Here is a 23,429-nt window from a genome sequence, read left to right on the forward strand (position 1 = left end):
CAATTATCAAAGGAACACCTCAAGGCTCGGTTATTTCACCCCTACTCTTTAACCTTGCCATGAAGGACCTCCCACCCTTGCTCCAAGATATTCCGCATCTCCGACACGCTTTCTACGCGGACGACCTTACGCTATGGACACCCACTGGATCAATCGGAGATCAGGAAGAGGCACTTCAAATGGCAATTGACACCGCCCAACGATATCTCCAATCCAGAGGACTGGAGTGCGCCCCCGAAAAGTCCGGTTTACTTGCGCTCAGCAAGAGAACTACCCGCAAGACCGCACACGGAATACCAGAACCAGAATTATATATAAATAATCACCCTGTCCCTAACGTCCCCCACCTTCGGATATTGGGCCTCATAATACCTAGAGACGGATCTGGCTTGCAAGCCATACCACACTTACAGCGCACACTTATCCAGCTCATGCGTATCATCCGCCGCGTCTCCAATCGTCGCTTCGGACTTCGCGAACACGACACCCTACGCATGGTCCAAGCCATTCTTATCAGCAGGATAGCGTACGGCACGCCATACCTGGCCCTCAGACCACAAGAAATACGGAAACTCGACGCCACCATACGCCAGGCCTACAAGACCGCTATGTGACTCCCAATAAGCACGGCAAATAAGAAACTTTTGCAGCTAGGGGTCCACAACACCTGGGAAGAAATACAAGAGGCCCACCATGCATCTCAGATACGCCGACTACAGATCACGCCCACGGGAAGAGAGACACTTCTCCGTCTACACTACAACGTCCCACCACAACAAGATCAGAAGAATCGAATCCCAGCAGACATTCGGCAACACATCCGCGTAGCCCCTCTACCCCGAAACATGCACCCGGTTTTCAACAAACAACGGCGCACGGCACGAGCTCGATTAATTCATAAGGACAATCACCATCTATCATGCACTCGATACACAGATGCATCGCCGTACCCTCATCAGAAAGCGCATGCAGCCTGTGTCGTTAACACGCAAGGCACAGAACTGGCAGCAGCAACCGTTCTCACCACTTCCATCGACACTGCTGAGGAGTGTGCCATCGCCCTTGCTGCAACAACAGACGACGAATTTCTTACTGTTATAACTGACTCACAGACTGCCTGAAGAAACTTTTTAATTGGCCGCATTTCTCAACCCGCACTGTACCTTCTTCGTCAAGTAAGAAGACTACCAGAAATTAATATCATCTGGTCACCCGGCCACCAGTCCCTCCAAGGGAACGAGGCGGCACACGCCGCTGCCCGTGCTCATACATACCGGGCCGTTACCTCAGAGGGAGAAACCAACAACCGAACTGCTTCAAAGCCAGCACCACTCCACACGTACACCGAAATCTTAGCTCACTACAAAAACGACCGCCGTCGCTTCCCGCCACCTCATACACAATTAACGCGCGACGAAGAAACCACTTTCCGGCGCCTCCAAACCAATTCGTATCCCCATAACACCCTACTAAACGCTATGTACCCCACCCAATACCCTGCCACCTGTAACTTCTGCCCTGTTGCTGGTACCCTATACCACGTGGTATGGGAGTGCCAACGGACCCCCACTCTAACCCCAAATCCCAACCCTACCTATGAGCAGTGGGTGGAGCAGCTGACCAGCTCCGAGCTCTCGGACCAGCGCCGACTGGTGGAACGGGCCCGGACGGCCAGCCAGCTCCAAGGCATCTTGGAATGAGGATGCCTCTCACTGGGTGGACGCCCTACGAACATCCTCCTGCTCACCAGTATAATAAATGTTTGTCTCTCTCTCTCTCGCGGAGTTGGGCGTTTTCCTGTTCTAGTTTAGAATATTGGGGGTCAGTGGGAGGGGTGGGTGGGGACTTCGTACATGCAGGGAGGGGTTGGAATTGATCTGAAGCAGTGGGTGGTACAGCGGCCACTGCCGACTAGCTCACGTGCGGGGAGACCGGGCGCAGCGGTTGTGCAGTTCTTGGGGCTTGCCGTGGCTGGTGGGTCGAAGAATAGTCAGTTGTTGCGTGCGATGTGAGGCCCCGTTCCGGACACGGATGAGAGGCGGTGGTGGGCGCAGCTTCTTGCGGCAGTCTCGGCTCGCTGTCGGGTGGTCAAGTCCGCAGAGTTTACACGTCGGCACGCACTCGTGGTCGGCGGCAGGATTCTTCACATGACACTGCGCGCAGACTGGTGTGGCAGGATTAGGACACACATCTTGACGGTGTCCGAGTTGCCCACACACGGAGCAACATTAGGTGGTTTGGCGGTAAGGGCGGCATCGCGTGAGAATTCCGTACGCCTTAACGTAGAATGGGACGTGCAGACCTTCAAAGGTGAGGACTACCGAGCTTGAGGCTCCCAGCATGCGGGCGCTGATGATGCGTGGCCCCGTAGTAGCGATAATAGTGTGCAGTTGGTCTCGCGTAGTGTCTTGTTCGATGCCTTAAATTATGCCGCGAACGGTTCCCGGGATGTTTTTTTTTTAGATACGCCACTACTTCGTACGTTAATCGACCAGATTTAGGGGAAATCCCCAAGGTCGAGTAAGTTTCTGTGAAGGAAAGTTTGACATCCACCTAAATGCAGCCATACGGCTACAAAAGAAAGCTATACAGCTTTTACTTCGTACGTTGCGGCGCCAAGCTGTAGTGTGGTGATGTTTCGCAGAGATTCGACACAGGTCTTGTCTGGCGTACTGGCAACGATAAGATTTTGGGCAGCTTGAGGTTGGATCGTCACTTGCGCGAAGAAGACATGCTCGGGAATGCGACTTGCGCGTTGGATGCTTTGGGTGATTTGCCGATCGTGGCAGTCAGAGATTCGGAGTCCCGAGCGTGGGCGAAATATGACTTTATAGTCAGTCTCGGGGAGTCGGGGAGCTGGCGCCGTGCGCGATGTAAATGGCTGCTTACTTGTCGACGGCTGCTTGCGGTGTTTCAGGTCATGCCGTTTTCGCAGTATTTGTTGCCACGGGTCGTCTCGGGGCAGTGTTCTGCCACTTAGCTGGTCGAAATCCATTGTGTCTTCGGGCGCTGCACTTGCGGTGGTCGGTTGAGCGGCTGGATGCTGCTCTGCTTGCATGGTGGAGAGTGGTTGGTAAGTAGACGTCCGGTACCCCGGCGCGGAGGTGACGGCAGCCCGGCTAGGTGGTGGTAGGCCTGGCCGCGGCCGTCAGCGTGGCTGAGGCTTCAGTGGCGATTTTGGCAAATGGTAGACCGGGCGTGGTCTTGGCTGGTACCGACACGTTCGTAGTGGCCTTACCAATCTGTATAGAGCAACCGTAGGGGTGATTTAGCTACTTGGCAGCCAAAAACAGATGTTAAAACCGGAGCACATGCGAGGCAGGTCTTGTTCGGAAAACGATAATGATGATCTTCATCAATGAGCAACATTTGTGGTGTCGGCAATCACAAATTGGCGGCACACGATTGCCCGCACTCAGTCACTGAATGCATGCGCCCGGGCCAGCACGGCCCGTAGAAGGCCGAGCCCAGCCCAGGCCCGAGAAAATCCGTGCTACCTGGCCAGGGCCCTTGCAGTGCTGTAATCCCCACAACGCACACGATATGTTTTTAAAAAATTCACTGTACTGAGCGAAAAGCATCAACATTCATAACCGGAATTCTCAGAAAAGCACCTGAGGGCGCACTTCATAGAGCGATCATTTCAATACTGTACAGTTCATTGGTGCATTGGTCACCAATTAACATAAAACAATTACTCCAATACAAGTGTACAAGTTCATAAAAAATCCCGGTCCATCTTCACTAACCTGAAACCTAGGGCGGGGCGATTCATGCAGTGTATAAGTGTATTCTTCGCGCATCGGCGTTTTTACCCATGGAGATGAAACCGTTGGGGGGTAGACGCATACAGCTTTGCCTGAAGAACGAACCGTTCTATCGCTAGGCGTTGGACAACGATCAAGTGCCGCGGTGGGTTCTCTTAATGCACGTCACGTTCGAGCGCGAGGCCTAAATGAGAGTCACGGTGCTTTAGTAGCGTAACTACATCGACGATGACATGAGGCGATGATATGAGACGCCGACAGCCCTAGCCCTTAAGGGCCTTAGCCCCTGAAAGTACTGCCCACGTCTTGCGGACGTAAGATGTTATGAAACAGTTAAGAACTCCACAAACAAAAGCAGGCCAAAACCAATCGCAAATATAAAATCCTTGCAGAAATAACATAAATTTATTAGGGGTGCAGTCCCACCGCACGCTATTGCACTAACCTTTCAAACTGCATGGGCCATGGCCCTTCAGAAATAGAGAGACCCCAGTAAGCATATGTCCTTTCCATATTACAAATAAAAGAAAAAACAAAGAACATTTAACGAGCAGTGTATTGTCGGCTAGGCGGCTCTTGCAATTACATACAAAAAAGATTATGTGCAGCGGCTTAAAAAACATCAAAATAGAGCGTGAATCACTGAACAGCAGCATATCGGCACCTCGCACGCCGCCTCGGGATCTCCGTGGGCGGGGCAAACCGGCGCCACGCACGGCGGTTAAAATGTGCGCCTTCAAGGGTGCTGGGGGTAGCAGGCGCCGCTTTTTCAACTACCCAAGTATTCTAGGTCACCATAGTCATGTGTACCCAGTGGGCACGTAACACTTGCCCCTCGCATGTCTTACGAACAGGCTGAAAAGTTGCCGCTGGCTGCAAAAAAACAAAAAAAAACAGTGGTGTTTTTGTAAAAGATTACTTTGCGTGTAATCTATGGAATAGGGGTGCTTGAAAATATTCGTTTGTAAGGAATTTTTTCAGGAGTTTCATTTGATAAAAGACGAACAACAAAACAATTGGCTCAAATTCACGCTGTGAACGTGGTTGGAAAGCAAACCTGTAAGTGACACCACAACAACTGGCCATGCGACGTAACTTGAATTCACACACGTGGCTCTACAAAAAGTGAAACCAGAGATTCTGCCAGCCGTTACACGGGATTCGAGCAAAAAGCGCCCTCCCCGTCCCCAGCCGCTTAATCAAAAACACAACCGAATTGGTATTCACCAATTCAGAAAACGGAGTCCCATTCGTGGCAAACAGTGCGAAAGCCTTTCTCTAGCGGCCAGATGTCTGTATGTAGTCTCTATATTTTGTTTTCCCACCCTGCAAACCAATCCTTAACGTATCTTATCCGCACGACCACTTAATTTCGTCGGGTCCGCGTTACCCTGGAGGCACTGTCGAACAAGTTAATCAAGCCTTGCGGAGGAAGCGCTCCATGGATGCGAAGCTGCGCCAAAACAGGTCCAAAACAACCATTGCTAAAGGAAACGACAAAGCCGTACCTCCGACGCGTCCGCAAACGAGCAGGCACTTCCGCGCGGGGAACGCGGCGTAAATTCGGTGGGCCACCTACAGTTTGCTCCGTGAGTGAAACTCTCCGCCGACCTCTCCCCCTCCCTCGCCGCCGCGTGGGAGTTTATTGTACCGCACGCTGCGAAACAACCGTTGGCTGGTAGAGGTCGAAAGCTTTGCTTAAAAACTATGTTACCCTTCTTTGTTAACTTTGGTTTCAGGAACAAAAAGAAGCCGTGTCGCAAGCCAGGCCAAGCAGGAGAGGAACGCTTCTAGTTGCTGTGGCGCCGGACATGACGGCACGCGATTGCAGGGACAAATTTCCCTCTAGTACACACTATTTGTTTACTCTATAGCCTTGTTGTAAGCTTTGGGAGAGTTTTGAAAGTCGCCACCTTCCCAACTTTCAAGACAATCACTGATGATGGTGATGATGATGGTTTTAAAGCTTAATGACGCCTCTTGCTCTACTCCCCTTTTTCTGTTTACTCAGATTTTATGCACAACAATTATTGTCGCGCTTGTTTACATTTTGTGGTTCCAGAAACCAGGCCGCACTTTCCTTCAGCGTCTAAATAGGTTTTTCGCAGAGGGCGACTCTGGCTTTTCCAACTGCACATATAATCGAACACCATTTATTTTAAAGGGACACTGAAGTGATATGTAAACATTGCGGGATTACTTGCGCAAATTGTAGTCCGGGGTCCCCAGGCCATGTTACGACCACTCTGGGCGCGTTTACGCGCTTTTATTTAGTAGAAAACTTAATTCGAAAATGCTGTCCTCCTCTCTTTACGCTCGCCCATTTTCTGCGGCGTTTTCGTGTGACGTCGAGAGGAGCCGAGCTCGCAATTGGCTGCGCTATCTGCACGGCTCCCCGGCCTTCAGACAGAGTCAGTCGGCCCAGCGTTTCGTCCGCCGGACGCCGACGGGTCGTCGCAATTCGTTCGCTCAGTTGAAACGAAGCGCCAGAACACGTTTGTGAATGGAAGAATGGGCCTTTCTTTACTTGGTTAGTTTGTACACTGTATCTAGCTCCAAGTCAAGGTCGCTTCACACAAGCGCACATGCGACGCTTCGCTGACTGGTACGCCCGTACTAAAATATAAGGCCTCTTGAAGGCGGGAGAAGAGTCAGCGAAGTCAATATAGGTACTAAGGAAATAAAATCAACTGATATTTTTACCGTACAGCGTAAAAATAGGGTGCGGGAAGCACTTTTTTGCGCTGGGCGAACAAGCACAGCGGTCAGCAGCACGACTACGCATCTGCGAACGCTTTTCCGTCTACGAAATGCAATTGCTAGACGTGAGCTATTGCGGAAACTCGGGGGACGCTTACTGCACGAGCACAATACAACAAATAGTCACATAAGCTGCTTGAAATGCCAAAACTAAATAAAAATGTAAACTTGTTGTACAATATATACCTTTTATTACCCTAGTTGGCCCAGCCCGTCGCGTGGCTGAGTTGTCTGAGGCTGCAGGTATGTCGCCGCCGAGTGTTTTGCAAGTCACGAGTTGAGTCCCCGCGGGTACGTGCTTTTTTTTTTTTGTAAGTTAACTTTTTTGTTTTCTGCCGATGTTTTCTACATTGAGTTCACCTTTTTTTGGGCCGCAACGTTCATGGCTCCACGAACTAGTTCACAGAACGCGCGCAGGCTGGCACTGGCGCGCTAGCGAGTTCTCGTTGGCGTGCTGTCCATAAGCACCGACTGCTTGCGGGCAGTGGGCACAGGCCAGAATGAACAGACCCTTGGCCTGGTGCGAAGACGCATTTTACGGTACAGGCATGAGTGAGGCAAGCTCCAAATAGGAGGGGGGGGGGGGGGGGAAAGCGCATGACATTTGTGCGTCTGCGGGTACGCGGAGGGCGTCCATGCACTGCGTAGGCCTCGGCTAGTGAATGCTACGATTCCAAGCCGTCCTGGGAGGCTTATCTTTATGCATTTTTACAGCTGACAACATGGCAGAAGCGCGGTACGATGATTACTGAGTTATTGAGAATGCCCATCCAACAACGCCACAGGTTGTGTTTTACAGAACCTAAACCGAAACCGAAACTTGTTTGGTTGCTCACCTTGGGCATCGTCCAATCACGATCCCGCTCCTCCCAACGTCACAGCTTTAGTTGGTGCGGCCGCCGCAAACCGCGCATGGTAGTTTTTCTTCTTTGGCGCTTTGTAAAATAATTACCGATTTGTCAACCGGATAAACGATGAAAAGTGGGCTAATTTGAGCCAGTCTACGCAGTGCAAGCAAAAACGGGAGCTTGACAAATTCACTTCAGTGTCCCTTTTAAGGAGCAGCTTTTTGTTACACTTCAACCGTCCTACGTGGTGTAATATTTAAATGTTTGAGTTTATTAATTTTATTTTTTTTATTTTAATGTTAATTTGATTTTAACAAATTTAATAATAATTAAAGGTTTTTTTGGTTAGGGAAGAGCCATGACACCTTGTGCATGACACTTTAAATGTACTTGTAAATACTTTAATGGGGTACAGTCGACATCCTAAATAAAATTATGGGGAAGAAATCGTTTACTCCCCGTCACACGAACAGCACACCTCTGGTTATAGATGTGCATCAGTAACAAGTTTAAAGGAAAGAGACAAGGCGAATGGGGAATTAAATCATGGTTAGCCACGCCAGATGGTCCGCGTGTTCAGACAAAATGACTCTGTCGTTTTTAAGTTTTGTGCTGACCACTCCAAATAGTTTTTCTTTTTTGTCGTTTTTGTTGTTGTAGTTGTTGCCCAATCTTCCACAGAGAGGCAAATTGTGGCAAGTGAAATTACTTACAGAAACGTCGTGCTAGTTAACAAACATGTGCTCACCTCAGCTGCCTTGTTTACCCTGCAGACCTTCTCATGCCGAGAAGAAGAGCTGTGCAGGATCGAAGCGTACCGGAGTGCAGACGGCCGGCCCAACTATCGGCCCATCTGTCGACTTGGTGAGCGTTCTTTAGAGATTTCGCCTCTCCAGCAGCAGCAAGTGGATATGTAAGGCCTAGCTGGTAGGAAAGCCGTTCTTTAACTTTTACTATGCCTATGGCAAACAAAATTTCCGTTTCGAAAGTGAATATGTCCTATTGTTTTGTTTGCTTTTCTCTAGCGATCAGTTCTCTGTTTATAAATGAACAAGTTGAGGGGGAAGTAGTACTCGTTCACCTAACCGTCTTTGTGTTTTTTTAAGGCAATGCTTTCTATTTTTTTATTTATTGATACTGTAACCCTCACTTGAGTGTCATTACAGGGAGGAATACAAACAAACAAAAAAAACAATACACAATGACAAAACAGACATTAGGTTTCGTGCTGCCGGTAGTAGAATTCTAGCGAACACTCAAACGCGTTGACATTTGAACTAGTAACAGCGTACTCTGGAAGTCTATTCCACACTTCTATGCTATAAGGAAAAAAAGAATTCTTTAAGCCATCTAGACGCGCCCAAAAAGGCCTTAATGGGTGACTATGGTTCAACCGAGCTCCTCGTTTGGGTGCAGGTTGTATGTATGTGTCTTTATTTATTTTCATTTCGCCTCTTATATTTGGAAACAGGAGTTTTAACCTTTTCTTTTCGCGGCGCACTTGCAGGGGTTCTAGCGTACATGATTTTAGCAGATTTGTGACAGATTCTGTCCTCCAGTACCGCGAGCAAATGAAGCGCACTGCTACCCTTTGAATTTTTTCTAGTTTATCTCTCAGTGATTGCTGATGAGGACTCCATACAGAAGACGCATACTCCAAAATAGGGCGAACAAATGTCTTATATGAAAGTAATTTGACATCTCTAGGGGCATGTTCGAGTTTTTTCCTCAAGTAAAACTCACCTCAGTGATGGTGTTCGACGCTTCGTAAAAACTCACTCCACGAAAGCCAACTTTGCACAATGGGTTTCACAAAATGAGGATGATGATGACACAAGAAGGCAATTCTTGTGATAAGAATTCAACCTGAACCCCTCGCAATATGCAACCGCCGTCTATCTGATTGCGCCATTCCCGCACGGTCGAACCCGCTTTGCATTCTAACCTTCTTTCTCATAACAAGGGGGCTCTGATTTTTACTTTCAGTAGAATACGACATAATGGGCAGGGTAAGAGAATTTGTCAGGGTCGTTGTTGTCCGTTTAAGAAGCATTTGAATTAGCCTTCTGTTTGCAGCCAAATGATATTGTAATGGCGTTGCATTCTAGCATGTGATATTCGTTGAAGCGCGAAAAATTCAGTTTAGCAAAGATTTAAACAAAAGGAGCAAATGTTGTTAAACCAAGGGTCAGTATACTGAGGTTTAACGGTGATTTATTCAGTTTATTTAAAATTTATGAAGGCCAGCAAATTGTATGGTGCAGGAGCTCTGTATGGTCTTTATTGTTTCCTGGACGGCCAAAAGCTGTTGCCAATGGTATTCTCTGTGCATGAATAGAATAAAAATAGAAAGATTTACTGTGTACATTTACACCAAAGAAGAGTTCATGTGTGCTTCAGTTGCGGATTGCTGCGTATGCATAGTTATACATTAAAGCAGCAGGAAGCTGCATAGGGGGAGTAGCTGACGCTTGATGAGACGTTTATTAAAATAAATAATTTTGGCTACTTGAACAACAATTTTGACCTATCGATTTAATATTCGTGGATAGTAACTTACCGTGGCCTGTACTGAAATGCACCGAATCTCTGCGTAGTCATACCCCAAAAATTTTATTTCCCCTTTGTTGTGTGGCTCTGTTCCTGGGGGTTCCACTTACCATTTCTGTTTTTTTTTTCTAAAACGGATCCTCTACACTACAACGATTTTTTGTGTATTTATTTCCTGTCTTTGATAATTTACAACAGATTACATCTCAATATTGTAGATATCATGGAGGAAAAAAAAGCTTAGGAGAGGCCCCCAGCTATACCCGCGCATTGGCAAAAGTGTGGAGGAAGTCACGTGTTTTCGGCAGCCATTGGAAGTCGCGTTAGCAACGGCGTCCTAGCAACGGCCCGCCCGCCGTCCGCCAGTCATGGAGGAAAGGCAGCGCCTGCCTTGTCGTCCGATTGCGAAGATTGCTGCTTCGCTTTGCTGCGCTGTGGTCTTGAAGAACTCGAAAAGGATGCTGCGAGTTGCGACAGCTGCGCCGATGTGAATGTCATTTAATTTCTACTTGCAAGTGCACCTTGTACCGCGTAAAGCTTTTGCGCCGGTCGCGATCACGACGCGCCTATTGAAGTGCAGACATCGTGAACGCGCCGTCCCGTCGTACGCGCGGACACCCGTCAGGTAGATTTTCGGGAAGTGATACACGGTGTGCAGTACGTAGGCGACTTGCAACCGAACGATTCGCAACTCAATTTTTTGGTTATCGCCGCTGCATGTAGTTTGCTAGGCCGGCAATGCGCGGCGGTGCCTTTGCAATTATTACAAGGTAGATTCCCAGTTGATATAATTCCATCGTCCTATAACGTTAGTAGGTGTCCGTCTGTTGACTGGAAGAGTGCTGGATCTGGATCTTTTTTGTGGTCTCGCTCTGGATTTCGCTTTTCAACGCTTCAGACTACGAGGTTAGTGTATGAACGTTTTCAACTGATATCACCTTGAATTTATTCACACTGAGACAAGTTGAAACTTGGCGAAAAAAAGTTTATTAACGCCACCCACCCTCTTCTTTTTTTTTTTTTTTGCTCAATAAAACGTTTTGCCTCCTCCTCCTCGTCCTCCTCCTCCGCAAAAAATTCTATCGAAGGCACGCGAACAACGGTAAAAACATTCCACAATTTTTTTTAGCTTGAAATCTGCATGAAGTGCTGCTTACCTATATATAGAGAACGGCCGTTTAATTGACTAGTCATCTCTGGGATTGCCAGTGAAACTGCTACGCAAACTTGGGCACTTTCCAGTCCCGTAGCCGCACGGCATTCGCCCACTGTTTGCGCCGTTCTCCATCGCTTGGGAACCTATAAACGGCGGCGATTGCAAACAAAGGATGAATGCACACCAATGTACAGCAATACTAGTCAGCGGAATGATGCACTAACCGGTGGAAAGTGACACCCAATAGACCCTATGCAAAATGCGCCCCGCCATCTCACGTCGACTCCGGTAACTAGGTCCGCCATTTTGGTACGGTCGTTTGAAACCGAAACCAAGTAGCAAAACATAGAAGGCGGGCATTGACTGCTCTTGGTGATGGACTACAATGCCGGAGCATTGATGCATGCCGCAGTGCACGCAACGAGGAAATGCCGGTCCAGATGGAGAAAAGGCACGTGAAGGTCCACGCTCTTGAACAAACTTTCTGACGCGAACTATGCCGGCGCGAGCAACCTTTGTGACACGCTGAGCGCGGTGCGCTGGGAGCGAATATTTGTGATTGGTTCGCTAAGCTCGGGATTTCGTAGTCGCTGTCCGGATGAAAAATACAGCTGCGTTGAAGTTCCGTGGTTCAGCCTTTGTATTATAAATGAAGCCTGAGCGTGCGTCACCTATTTATGACTGACAGCGGCGCTCGAGCGGGGAAACAGTACCACACGTTGTCAAAATTAGGCTTTATTTCTTCACTCATCCCTGTGGCTCTACGCCCGCTTCATTTCATTGTTAAATGGTACCGCTTAGCCCCTACACGAGCCTTTATCTTACCTAGGGCTGTAAACGTTTCTTGCCGCACTACGCCGTCACGGCGCGGTTGAAAATTTCCTCTGTGGCGGGCGCGCACGGTATCGGAGTATGTTGTTAGTTTCTTTTCGGTGCATTTAGCCGCGTGTAGTTGCGGAAGTGGCGTACACTGTTTTATGATGATCTGACGTTGGAAAATTCGAATTTCTGCACTTGGTTCCCGATTTGCCGGGCTGACAGTTTTGTTTACGTCAAGTTAACTTGTTGCCCATTGTAATTTCAGCCGCGATGTATTTACTGTCGAATATTTTGCGACTAAAATACACACTCACTCCTCTAGTTTGCCACATGCTGCATGTATGCCTCCGACGTAATGATAGTAGCCATTGATGTAGGTAGCTGAGGCAATTTTCAAGTTTTCATAAAAAAAACAAAAAAAAAACGGCCAGAGTTGCATCAGTCCGCCGCGCATCAGCTTGAGTGCTCTGCTTTTTTTGTATCCACAGTGAAAATCCAAGTAAATTAAAATACTTCGCTGATTTATAGCGCGTGCAGTATAGCAAACTGTGGATATAAATGGAACAAAGGGAAGCATTCGCGCACCCCGGCATGCAGCGGTCTAGTAAACACGACGTTGCCCAGCCTCTGCGTGCTCGCGGGATGACCACGGCGTGATGTGGCTTGAATGCTTGCTGGTAGCTCATAGGTGACCCTTCAGGTGCCATGCCAGTCCTTCTTTCTGTTACTGGGGGGGGGGGGGGGTGAGGCCAGCAAAACTGAGGCAAAAAACCCATTCCAAAGGCTACCAAGTTTTCTCCCAAGCGCTTGCACGGCACTTTATTGCTGCTCGCATTGCTCCTGCACTCGACGTGCGCCGAACAGACGCATTGGCAAGGGAAGGGAGGGGCTATTTTCTTGCGGGCTTCTCCAGTCAATGTCTTGGACACTCGCTGGCTTGATGCCCTGCTGCCTCAGACGTCCCCACTGTTGTGGCAGTTGTGCACGCAAGCTCCGGTGGCGCCTCTTTAAAACCTTGGGCTTGCAAGAGGACGAGTAGGTGCACAGCTGCCAGGATGTGACTGCATGCTCCACTGCAACCCGCCGGGTACTCGCACGCTGCCTCCACAATCTCCCCATATCCGTCTCAGAGGTGAGGCACACAACATAGGGCCGGCCAATTTTTCTCTGGGAGCGGAAGCAGCTGCTGACCACATGGATGAGGCCCAACCTGCAAGAACAGAGAGAGTAACAGTAAATAGCACTCAGGGAAGAACAGGACTAGTCCGCTACAGTTTATGCTAAAGGGACAGAGCAGAAAGCAGTGGCCGCAATGAACAGACTCAAAATGACCAGATTTTGTGTCTTGCTTAACACTGTTGCAAGGGCAATAATGTACACCTCAAACAGCAATGATGTCAAAATTGTTTTTCAAGTTCGAGCGTGCAAGTATCGCTGCATGCTTTGTTAATGTACTTTCAAGGGAACCTCACCGTGGGTAATGATACCAGTACCCGCATATTCGTGTTCGTCATAACTTAAGCAAGCAATATTATGATTATCTGGAACTCACTTCCAAAACCTTTCGAGATAAACAGGTAAACATTCAGGCTATACCGATGACCCATCGAATTTAAAAAAAAAAAAATTAGTTCAGTGAGTTCGAGCTAACGAGGTTTTACGGTATTAACTGTTCGGGCACTCAAAACATGCGCTTTAGAAGCTACCACAACCACCCCACTGCCGAAAAAGAACAAGCCAGACAAACAAACAGATTTTCGCGGCAGGACATGCGCAATAAATAATGAAAACACACACAAAAAAGAAAATTCAAGGCGCATGTGCACTTTTGTAGTTGACTTCGCCGCAAAGCATGAATGCTTTGCGGCAAACGCGCGGGCGGACGACCGTCCCGGAAAACGGCCGCAACCTTTCTGTAAACATCTTCGCCAAAAATCGTCCCGTAAATTCGATGTACAGCATTTGAAAATACCTAATCCACCCACTAGCGGTACGGTCTGGCGATTGTCACTTTCCTCTTTCAGGGTTACTGCAACAGGGTCCCCGCTACGCATTTACATGGTAAACAACGGTGAACAAAGGGCTATACAAATGCTCATATCGGTTAACTCGCGTCAAGGAAAAAACAAACATTTACTTACTGCGAGTCGCACGTGTTTGTCCGCACCGATGAAGGCGAGCAATGCGGCTCGGTGGCTAGGCGGCATGCCCTGCTCCGCTGTCGCTCGGATGGGTCTTTGGCGCGGCATATGAGCCCTCTGACACAGTCGGCAGCGCAGACGAGTTCTTCTTCCACAATCCGTGGTCGGGACCCGGAAAACGCAGTCCAGTTTGAGCCATACCGCGTTACCGTCACCTACTCTTCCACAGTAAACAATACGAGACTTCGCGATCGTCGCCCGTACCAATATGGCGGACGGTCTTGTTTACATCAGTGTTGCTAGATCACCAAGCAATTTCGCATAGGGTCTATTCCTTGGGTACCGATCGCTACTTGCAGCCTGGCACCGAGCACTGCGGCATTGTTAGAGCGAGCCGCTTCGCAAAACTGCTGCGGCCACACTGAAGGCCGTGTAACGGTGTAACCGCGCGTTTAGGTTCACGGTCACGCGCTGCAAAACGGCCTTCTACCTGCCTATCAGCTGATTTCCGCCGGCTCGGCGCTGGCAGATGCAGACGACAAGAGAGGCGATACAGGGCGGAGGAGGCGGAGAAGGTGCACCGAGAGAGAGGGAAAAAGAGTCCGCCATTCGACTTACAAAAATGGCGTTTCCGGCTGCGCTGGGTGTGACGTCAGGGCCTCTCCTAACATGGAGGAAGAAAAAGGTAGGAGACGGCATGACGTCACGCAGCTAGCCTTCGCAAGCCCACCGCCGTTGAAGCCGCTCCCTCCGCCGTTTCCCTTTCTCAAGCTGATGGAGTCGGCCCAGCACGTGACCTCCATGGTCGGGTGGGCCGGCGGCGGCGGTCTCCGACTCCGCCGCATGGCCCGCATCTGTCGTGTTTGGTTGGCGGCAGCTTTTCCCCGTCCTTCCTGCATTTGTCTGCTCGGTGATCTCATGCCCGCGTGCGGGCAGGCGTGCCGCGTATGTGCGAAAGACAAAAGCCGTGGGCAAAAAAACCAACATATAGCAGGCTTCGCGACAACGGGCATCACAGTAGTTTCGAGCAGACGAAATTGAAGAGCTCGCGGCGGCGGCTCGGTGGGGTCACGTGGTGCAGTGACGCCTGGGCCGACTTCGATTTTACTTTTTATGTATAGGCTTCACCTTTCTCCGTTAGCGCCGTCTCCTAACTTTTTCTTCCTCCATGTCTCCTAAGCTTTTTTTTTCCTCCATGGTAGATATGTACAACGACAGACGTTCTGCCCGGTACCAGCCTAGTCTTTAATATTCGAATGTCGTCGGACGGCACCCTAGACACTTCGAAAATAAAATACAAATAGAGCTTAATTTTTTCTAACCAAAATAAAAGGGTTAGTTACGATAATGTCTTTGATGGAAAAGTAAAGCTGAGAGAAAAGAAATACAACTTTCTATTCTGTGACAAAATAGAGGGAAATCCTCACAGTTCTGATAAATGTTGAAGTGTTTTAAAATTATTGGAGAACTTGTTGTTCCGTAAGTCAACTAAAGCATTTTACAGCTTATTTATCTGACAGAAAGGTAAAGCTAAGTGAATAGTGATGCAAATTTCCTCGCTCTGACTGAGTCGAATGAATTGTTGGCAAAGTAGATCATAATAATGTCGAAATATTTTATAGGTGATGGCATAAACATTAGTACAGTCCGAAGGCACCTGCAGGCAGGTCCATCGTGCTCATAAAATGAGTTTGTTTACAAAATTAGTTCCTGATAAACTCTCTTACTTTATTTCCTGCCGTAGTATGCCAGGTTTTTAATATACAGAGATTTCTATTCATTTCACACTCCAGACGTGGTGAATTCATTAAATCAAATGTTCATCTTGCTGCCTTGGTGCTCATTACAAACAAAGTTTTTCATGTTGTGGCAACTCTTCCGTACAGAAATCAGCGCTGCTCTAACATCGACAGCAACACAGGCACCCATTTCGACAGGTGAGCCAACGACTGATGGTGAGACCATGGTCGCTGCCTAATCGGTAATAAGATTCCTTTAAAAACCTATTACAAACTGACAAACTAAATTGACAAACTGCATTTGTAGAGTCACTTCTTTCTAATCTCTGCAACTTGTATCTTATCGACTCATTTGCAATAACATGAATGAGTGCTAGTTTACCGTTTTGCTAAAAAAATTCATCATCCCTCCTATTTGCAAAGAACGATGAGTAGGAAAGGTGTGGTGTGTTTTACATCAATCTATGCACCTATGCTCACAAGAAAACATGTTTGTAATTTGCGGTTAAGCATAGTTCCTAGCTGAATGAAACGTGGACTAGAGCTTTATCGTAGCAGACAAACATAGGGCTGTCCGTTTGCCGCCCGTAGAAGCCACGCATGTATTGACAGCATACGGGAATTACAATAATTACAGCTTCATTGAGAACTATGTAATTGTGAAAACTCTACGAAACGTGGCACCATGTTATAATCATCTTAGAGGCCAATTTCAGTGTGATCTTTTTGTTTCAGGATATCTACATTAGATTGAGAGCTACAGAGCATTCGTGACAAAATGTAGACGAAAACGTTTTCATGTCAATGCGTCGCGTAGATAGATGAACATTAGTTACAACCGGAGGGAAGCTATATTCAGCTTTGATGTTTCGAAAGTATAGGTGTGCTTCGATAGTACAAGCCAGCTGAGACAGTTTTTGTGTTTTCAAAAGAACACCTGCCCTAAAAAGTCCCATGTTCTCACGGATTTTTTTCGAAACAGGAACTAATGCCGAACATTCTTCTCCACACTTTTGCGACAGCACCCACCACCCCGCACCACCAGCCCCCTCAGTCCCACGACCCCCACCGCAACGGCAGTGGTCACTTGGGAGCAGTGCAGGCCAATCCCGATGTGACTGCCAATGCGGGCTCGGACGTGACGCTGCCCTGCCTGGACCGGCCGTTCTCCATCGTGCACTTGTCGTGGACCTTCCGGGACGAGCCGGTGGAGAGCAACAAGGGCCGCTTCAAGATCCTCGTCAACCACTCGCTCCGCATCTCCCATCTGTCGGGTGACGACACGGGCCCTTACCGCTGCACGGCCGACGACGGCCACAACACGGTCTCGCAAGTCACCAACCTCGTCGTCTATGGTGAGCTCACACCATTGTTTGAAATACGAAAAACTGCTTGTCATTGCTTACATGGTAGGGTGTGCAACCCGACTTTTCTTTCATCAGTAACTTGCACAGCTGCAGGACCCACAGTGTCACGCGCGACTGGTTGAATTTTGTTTCGGACAGAATTGCAACCATATGCTCCGTACACGCGCAAAGGGATGTAGGCTGTGCTGAGATTCATTGCTTCCGTCAGTCCATGCCGACACCATCATTCCACATCAGCCCCTGCAGTCTTCACACGCAACCGGTGCATTCGCACATCCCCTGTCCCTCAAAACGTCCCAAGTCCTGTATGAGCACATTACTTGACAGCACTGGTCCCCTCTTTGATGCATGGTGTGACGCCACAGAGCAGGTGTGGTGCACAACTCCCGCTGTTCCACAAGTTTTCGGCTTTTGCACAGCTGCCAAGCCTGTGTACCAAGACCTGCATGCGATGTTTGAGTACCATAACTGTGCCTTGCCATCTTGATGCATGCACCGTGGCAGTTGCTTACTAGTACGGGAAAGACGACTAGCACAAATCATTTACACCACCTTTAAGATTAAGGCCACAGTTGTGTGCCAATTTACGACTGCGCCGTTTTATCTGATTCAAAACTGTGGCAGTGCTGCAGCCTACCTGTAAGGTGCACTGCGCATATTTCGTCCCGTCATGGCTGTTCTACTACCATACAAGTTGGGAGCTTCAGTAAAATCTGACAAGAACAAAGTTGGGGAAGATGAAGTCAATGTCCATAACCATTGCTCTACACATGCAATCCAAATCTATTGCTGATATCACAAGCAAGAATTAGAAAGCACGTTGTTTTCTGTTCATACACCTCTATCAGTTAATTTTCTATATTCCTAATCGTAGATATTTATTATTCTTTGCAGCCGTGTTATAATGAGGTATGACCTTGCTGTATTACACTTTATGAGCATGCATTCAAAGGACGCATCCTGAACGAAGTTTTACCAGCCTCGTGTAGTTGGCAATAAATGTGTGCACAGCTATTTGCATAAGCGTGAAACACCATTTAAATATATTTGCTGTGTCTACAGTTATTAAAAGCATGCTATCAGAGGAAATAACGTGGCAGGTGCAGACTTAAGTCTATGAATTATTCAAAAGAGTGCGATATAAGTTAACTTCAAACAAGCTGCTCAGCTGCTGATGAGACTAATGTACTCTATGACTATGCTTCATTTCAAGCTCTCTGTAGGGCATCTGAAGCTGGAGCATGCTTTTTCTAACCAGTGTTGCATGATTTTACAAAAAGGGATTTACGTGCCAAACGAAGTTTAAGAAAATGCACTAATCGTAGTCCGCTGCATTCACCTATCAGACCCAGCAAATTTACTACCGATTGACTACGTCACGAACACGGTTACACAACTGTTACGAACACGAATGCACAAACTGCTACCAAGGCCATGGCCTTGAATCATTAATCAACGTTCCAACACGATGTTCGGGTCAAAGCACAAGCACAGTCATTGATCATGCGTTAACCAACAGTTTAATCCCACCAGAGGCTTTCGTAATACGGGCGAACATCACAGATCATTACTTGATCGCGCTGCTCTTTCATTCGACCAGGGCAGATAGGAACCCTCCATCTCACTCACCACTCTGCTCTTGACAAACAAATGTTTGCCGAATTAGTAAGACTCGTCTATTGGTCTAGTGTTACCGCTCTTACAGATCTTGAAACTGCTTATGTCGAATTTTATTCAACTCTTAAATCGGCAATAGACTCTTCCACTTCGGTCAGATTATGTAGCCAGCATTACCTGCCGCCGCAAAACGCGTGGGTATCTCAGAGTTTACTAAAGAGTATGCGTAAAAAAGAAAAGTTGTATCGAAAAATTAAAAGGCAACCATTCAACGCTGTTTTAAAATAACGTTCCGTAAGATAATCGAACACCTTGACGTCACTGCTGAAAGCTACCAAAAGAACATATCTTGAAAAACAGATCTCTGATGCCGGTAATAACATTTGTAAGCAATGGCACATACTGAATACTTTTCTGAGCAAAAAAGCAGATAAAAGTGAAATAAGCGAAATTTATCAGGACAACAACTTATTCCAAGACCCGACATATATCGCGAATGCTTTTAGCACGGCCTTTTTGAAACCACTAAGCACCAACACCGCTGATCTCACAGATATTCTAAAAATGAGGCCGATAGCCTTCCACGTGTCCCACGATCATTTTTCATGTCGCCTTGTACGCATTTAGAGGTTAAAAGTGCTATTCTTAATATGAAAAATACTAGCTGTGGTGTTGACGGTATTACCACGCTTCACCGGAAACATGTCGTTGACTATATTGCAGAACTTTTGAATTATAAATTTGATTATCATAACTGCTGTTTTTCCTGACCCACTGAAGAAGCGGTTCCAATACATAAAAAAGGCGAAAAGTCGCTAATAACAAACTATCGACCCATGTGTATACTCCCCTTCTTTAGTAAGGTGGTTGAAAAATTAATTCAACAGCGGCTTTCTAACTATTTCGAGAAATATAGTATTCTTACACCAAGACAATTCGGTTTTCGCCCTGGTTATTCGACAATTGTAGCGCTTATAGCACTTACTGACAAATTCAAATGTGAAATAGACGAGGGTAAGATTGTCGGATCGGTTTTTGTGGACATTGCGTGAGCGTTTGATTCCATCGATTACCACATCCTTTTCAGATAACCCGCTCCTTATGGTGCAGTAGGACCACCTTTACAGCTTTTTCGTAATTACCTGTTTCGCAGAGTATTAATAGTCAGTGTTTGTGGTGCACTTTCAGAGAAAAAACTAATTAACATTGGTGTCCCGCAAGAGTCCATATTAGGGCCTTTACTATTTTTAGCCTACATAAACGACCTTCCTACCTGTCTTTTTGCCCGCACAGAATGTCTCATGTATGCTGATGATACGAATATTTATACTTCGCATAAATCAATGGAAACAGCTACGAACAGATTATCCCGAGATATCTCTTATGTAAACAGCTGGTGTCAAAAACAAATTAGTAATCAATCCGTCTAAAACAAAGCACGTAGTCTTCTGTTCTCGGAACCAAACCGGCAACCTGCAACCGTTATACATTGATATGGACGCTATCTTTCCTTGAAATCGATGCACATGCCTTGGGGTTCAGCTGACAATCTCTTGAAATTCAATCCCCATACCACTGCACTAAGAAAAAAGATGTCATATGGCATAAGAGCACTTATCAAAGCCCGCTATTACTTTCGCTCGCGGGCACTGCTTACACTCCACAATGCTTTCATTCACAGCCATCTGAGATATTGCATCGAGGCCTGGGGAATGACTTACCAAGTTCATTTAGAACCAGTGTGACATATCCAAAATCAAACACTTCGCAGTATCACTCATCGCCCTTACAATGCCCATGTCACTCCTCTGTATGAAGAACTTAGAATTTTCCCACTAGATATACTTATAACGTTTAGTTTAGGTATTACGGCATACCGCCTGTTCAACAACCAAAATCTCCTGTATATAATAGGTAGACGGGATCTGGCTAACCTCAACAACACCCGACTTTCTGAACAAAATAATTTGATACTCCCAAAAATAAGGACAAACTACGGAAAGCACACTTTTGAATTTGCCGCAATTAAGCAGTGGAATAACTCGGCGTACATTATCAAAACCACCCGATCACTCAAGTCATTTAAGCACTTACTTCGTTCTTCACTTGACCCATCATAACACGTCATGTTTGTTACACATTACCATATCCTAAACCTTAGTAATATGTGCATATGTGTATGTGGCCATGTATTTGAAAAAAATTTGTATTAGCTGGTGAAAATACATTAGACACTATAACTATAGTAATGTGTATTTCTGTATATGTGTGTGTAACCGCATGTGTACCTGCATCTGTAAGTAAATTAGTTTTTCGCCCACTCTAAGCATTTTTTACTCCTGATTTTATCCGACGTGTTAAACTATACTGAGAGTTCGTGGCCTAATAATTTGTTTTTCAATTGTATAATCCTTAAGCATTATTTGTTGTTAAGCGACTGCACCTAGTCTTCATTTTGTTATTAGCCCTCAGGGGTCCTACCTGCAGTGTTCTTTACTATGGGACCCCGGTAGAATTTCGGCTGGCGTGCCCGCAAATTTTCCCGCCATTTTTTCGCGGGGCTACCATGGTTGCCAGACCAGCACTGCACTCTTTTGATTAGCTCGCATCTTTTGATTAGCTGCCGGTATACTAAGGCTATGCTATTTCATCTGTTCGTATAATAAAGTGAAACTGAAACTGTAACATTAAAATTTTGCACAATCACTTTCACTGAGTTCTCTCGCGAAAACATTGTCGAGAAAGCTCACGGGGAGAAAAAGTGCTTTTTATCAACTTGCATTGGTTCTCCCTGCCCACGCCACCTTTGAGCATAACAAATTTCTAATTCATTTCAGCCAGCAAAGCTTCCTGTTGTGGAGCCCAGATGTCTATAAAAGTTTATATATTTTGAATTGTTGCTCTAATTGGACAGCCTGAACATCCGCTTGAGAATTCCCTATGCTCACACTGTATTCCGCATATCAATCATTGACTATACTTCGCTCTTTTCTAATCACCTTCAAGTATAAGACGTTTCTGGGTTTGTCTGTACATGCTGGGTACGCCGCTTCTTCACAGGTTACGTAACTCCCCTGTCCATTTAACAGCATCGTGAACTAACCCTGCACGCATCTTATTTTTCTCCTGAACCTCCCAACCACCCCTCCCCCTCCCATGCATGGACACACAACTCCCGCACCCCCTCCTTCGACCCCTCAAACACCCCATGCGGACGCACGGCCCACCCACCTCAGTGCCAGCCACCATCAGGCCCTCGGATGAGCTGGTGAGCGTGCGAGTGTCGGAGACGGCGCGGCTGGCTTGCGTGGCGGTGGGCTTCCCGCGCCCCTTCGTGCAGTGGTACCGCGGGGGCAAGCAGCTGCCCCAGAGCAGTGCCCGCTATGCCACCCGGGGCGACTTCACGCTGGTCATCCGCAACGTCACCCAGGAGGACGAGGGCATCTACATGTGCCGCGCGTACAACTATCACGGGGACCCAGCCGTCTGGAAGGTCTCCCTGTCCGTGCTGCCCCCCTACCCCTCCCCCTCGAGATCGGCGTGGAGGAGGAGGCGGCGGGGTCACCACAGCTTACGAGACACCTCTGAGGGGTTGTGGCGTCGGGGTCGCAAAGTGTACCAAAGTGTACGCAAAGTGCCGCAAAAAGGGCGGGGAAGGAGGGGCGGGGGCGTAAGTTCGGTAAAAGGGGATAACGTCGACCCATTCATACCTTCTCGCTATCCCTTAGCACCTGTGCATCCTTAAAAGTGGCGCCACACGCAATATTGCTGGCTGCAGTCAAAGCATGTCCGTTGAAAGTCGCAGCAACGGGGAAAAAACGTGCCCCAGCAGGAATTTCGCTTTTGCTAAAACTTCAGGGCAAGGAAAAAAGTTTCCTCGGAGTTTTTAAGCCGGGGTTTTAATTCAGGTGCATGTAGTATAATGTCAAGACAAATTGACTTCGGCTTCATGTGGTTCAACCCTCGATACTTGAATGCGCCAGTTAACGACTTGCTGACACGGGTGCAAGGCGTAGCTTGTTCGCAGTGCTACACAAGGCTGCAGCAACAGTTTTATTAATTCAGAGAAGTGGATTACATCAACACGGTTGGTGCCCTTAAGGCCCCATCTTAATTAAGGCACACCATGTGCCAAACTGCCAGTCTGTCGCTCAAAAGCATTTCGGTTACGCCGCCGAAGCTTCCAAAGAGCTGTAAAGAGATTCGCCAAAGCGCAGTTCTAGGTTAGCATCGCGCTTCTACTTATAATGTTGTTGTGTTAGTATTTGTACATATATACTTGCGGAAGGTTCATCATAATAGCCCTTGCTTAACATATTTGCGCTTCACCTCTTATAGCCCAGCCTTTGTGCTGTGTCGAGAGCTCATCATGGAAGTAGTGGCTGGGGGAATCGAAAGAGAAAAAAAATGATGGGAGGCTTCCAACTTCGAACTCCATAATAAACATTTTTTATATGTTCGCTTTTGTTGTTGCTGTGACTTTCAAAGCAAATGTATGAGCGTGCATTTTTTTTTCTCACATGAAAGAAGAGGGTTAAGACTGGCTCGTAGAGGTAATGGTCATATAATTCGCGGTTTTTTAATGTATTTATGCCTGCTATACGTTGCGTGTTCTGAGAAGTTCGACACACATCATTGTTCTCGAGCGCTTACACAGCTCTCTTT

At 47.3% G+C, this 23,429-nt stretch overlaps 1 protein-coding gene across 1 annotated transcript in view; it reads left to right on the forward strand.

Annotated features, from left to right (window-relative positions):
- Positions 1-22,896, forward strand: part of LOC144148276 (papilin-like) — a 226,226-nt gene extending 203,330 nt beyond the window's left edge. Inside the window, exons 35-37 of the mRNA XM_077679835.1 lie at positions 8,149-8,239; positions 16,731-17,135; positions 22,001-22,896. Of these exons, the coding sequence (XP_077535961.1) occupies positions 8,149-8,239; positions 16,731-17,135; positions 22,001-22,509 (1,005 nt within the window). The 3' untranslated portion in view covers positions 22,510-22,896. The remainder of the gene's footprint in view (positions 1-8,148; positions 8,240-16,730; positions 17,136-22,000) is intronic.
- The last annotated feature ends 533 nt before the right edge of the window (positions 22,897-23,429 follow it).

Source organism: Haemaphysalis longicornis, unplaced genomic scaffold, assembly GCF_048455015.1.
Source record: "Haemaphysalis longicornis isolate Haplotype H1 unplaced genomic scaffold, Haemaphysalis longicornis Haplotype H1 scaffold_8, whole genome shotgun sequence".
In the NCBI taxonomy this organism is placed as follows: domain Eukaryota; kingdom Metazoa; phylum Arthropoda; class Arachnida; order Ixodida; family Ixodidae; genus Haemaphysalis; species Haemaphysalis longicornis.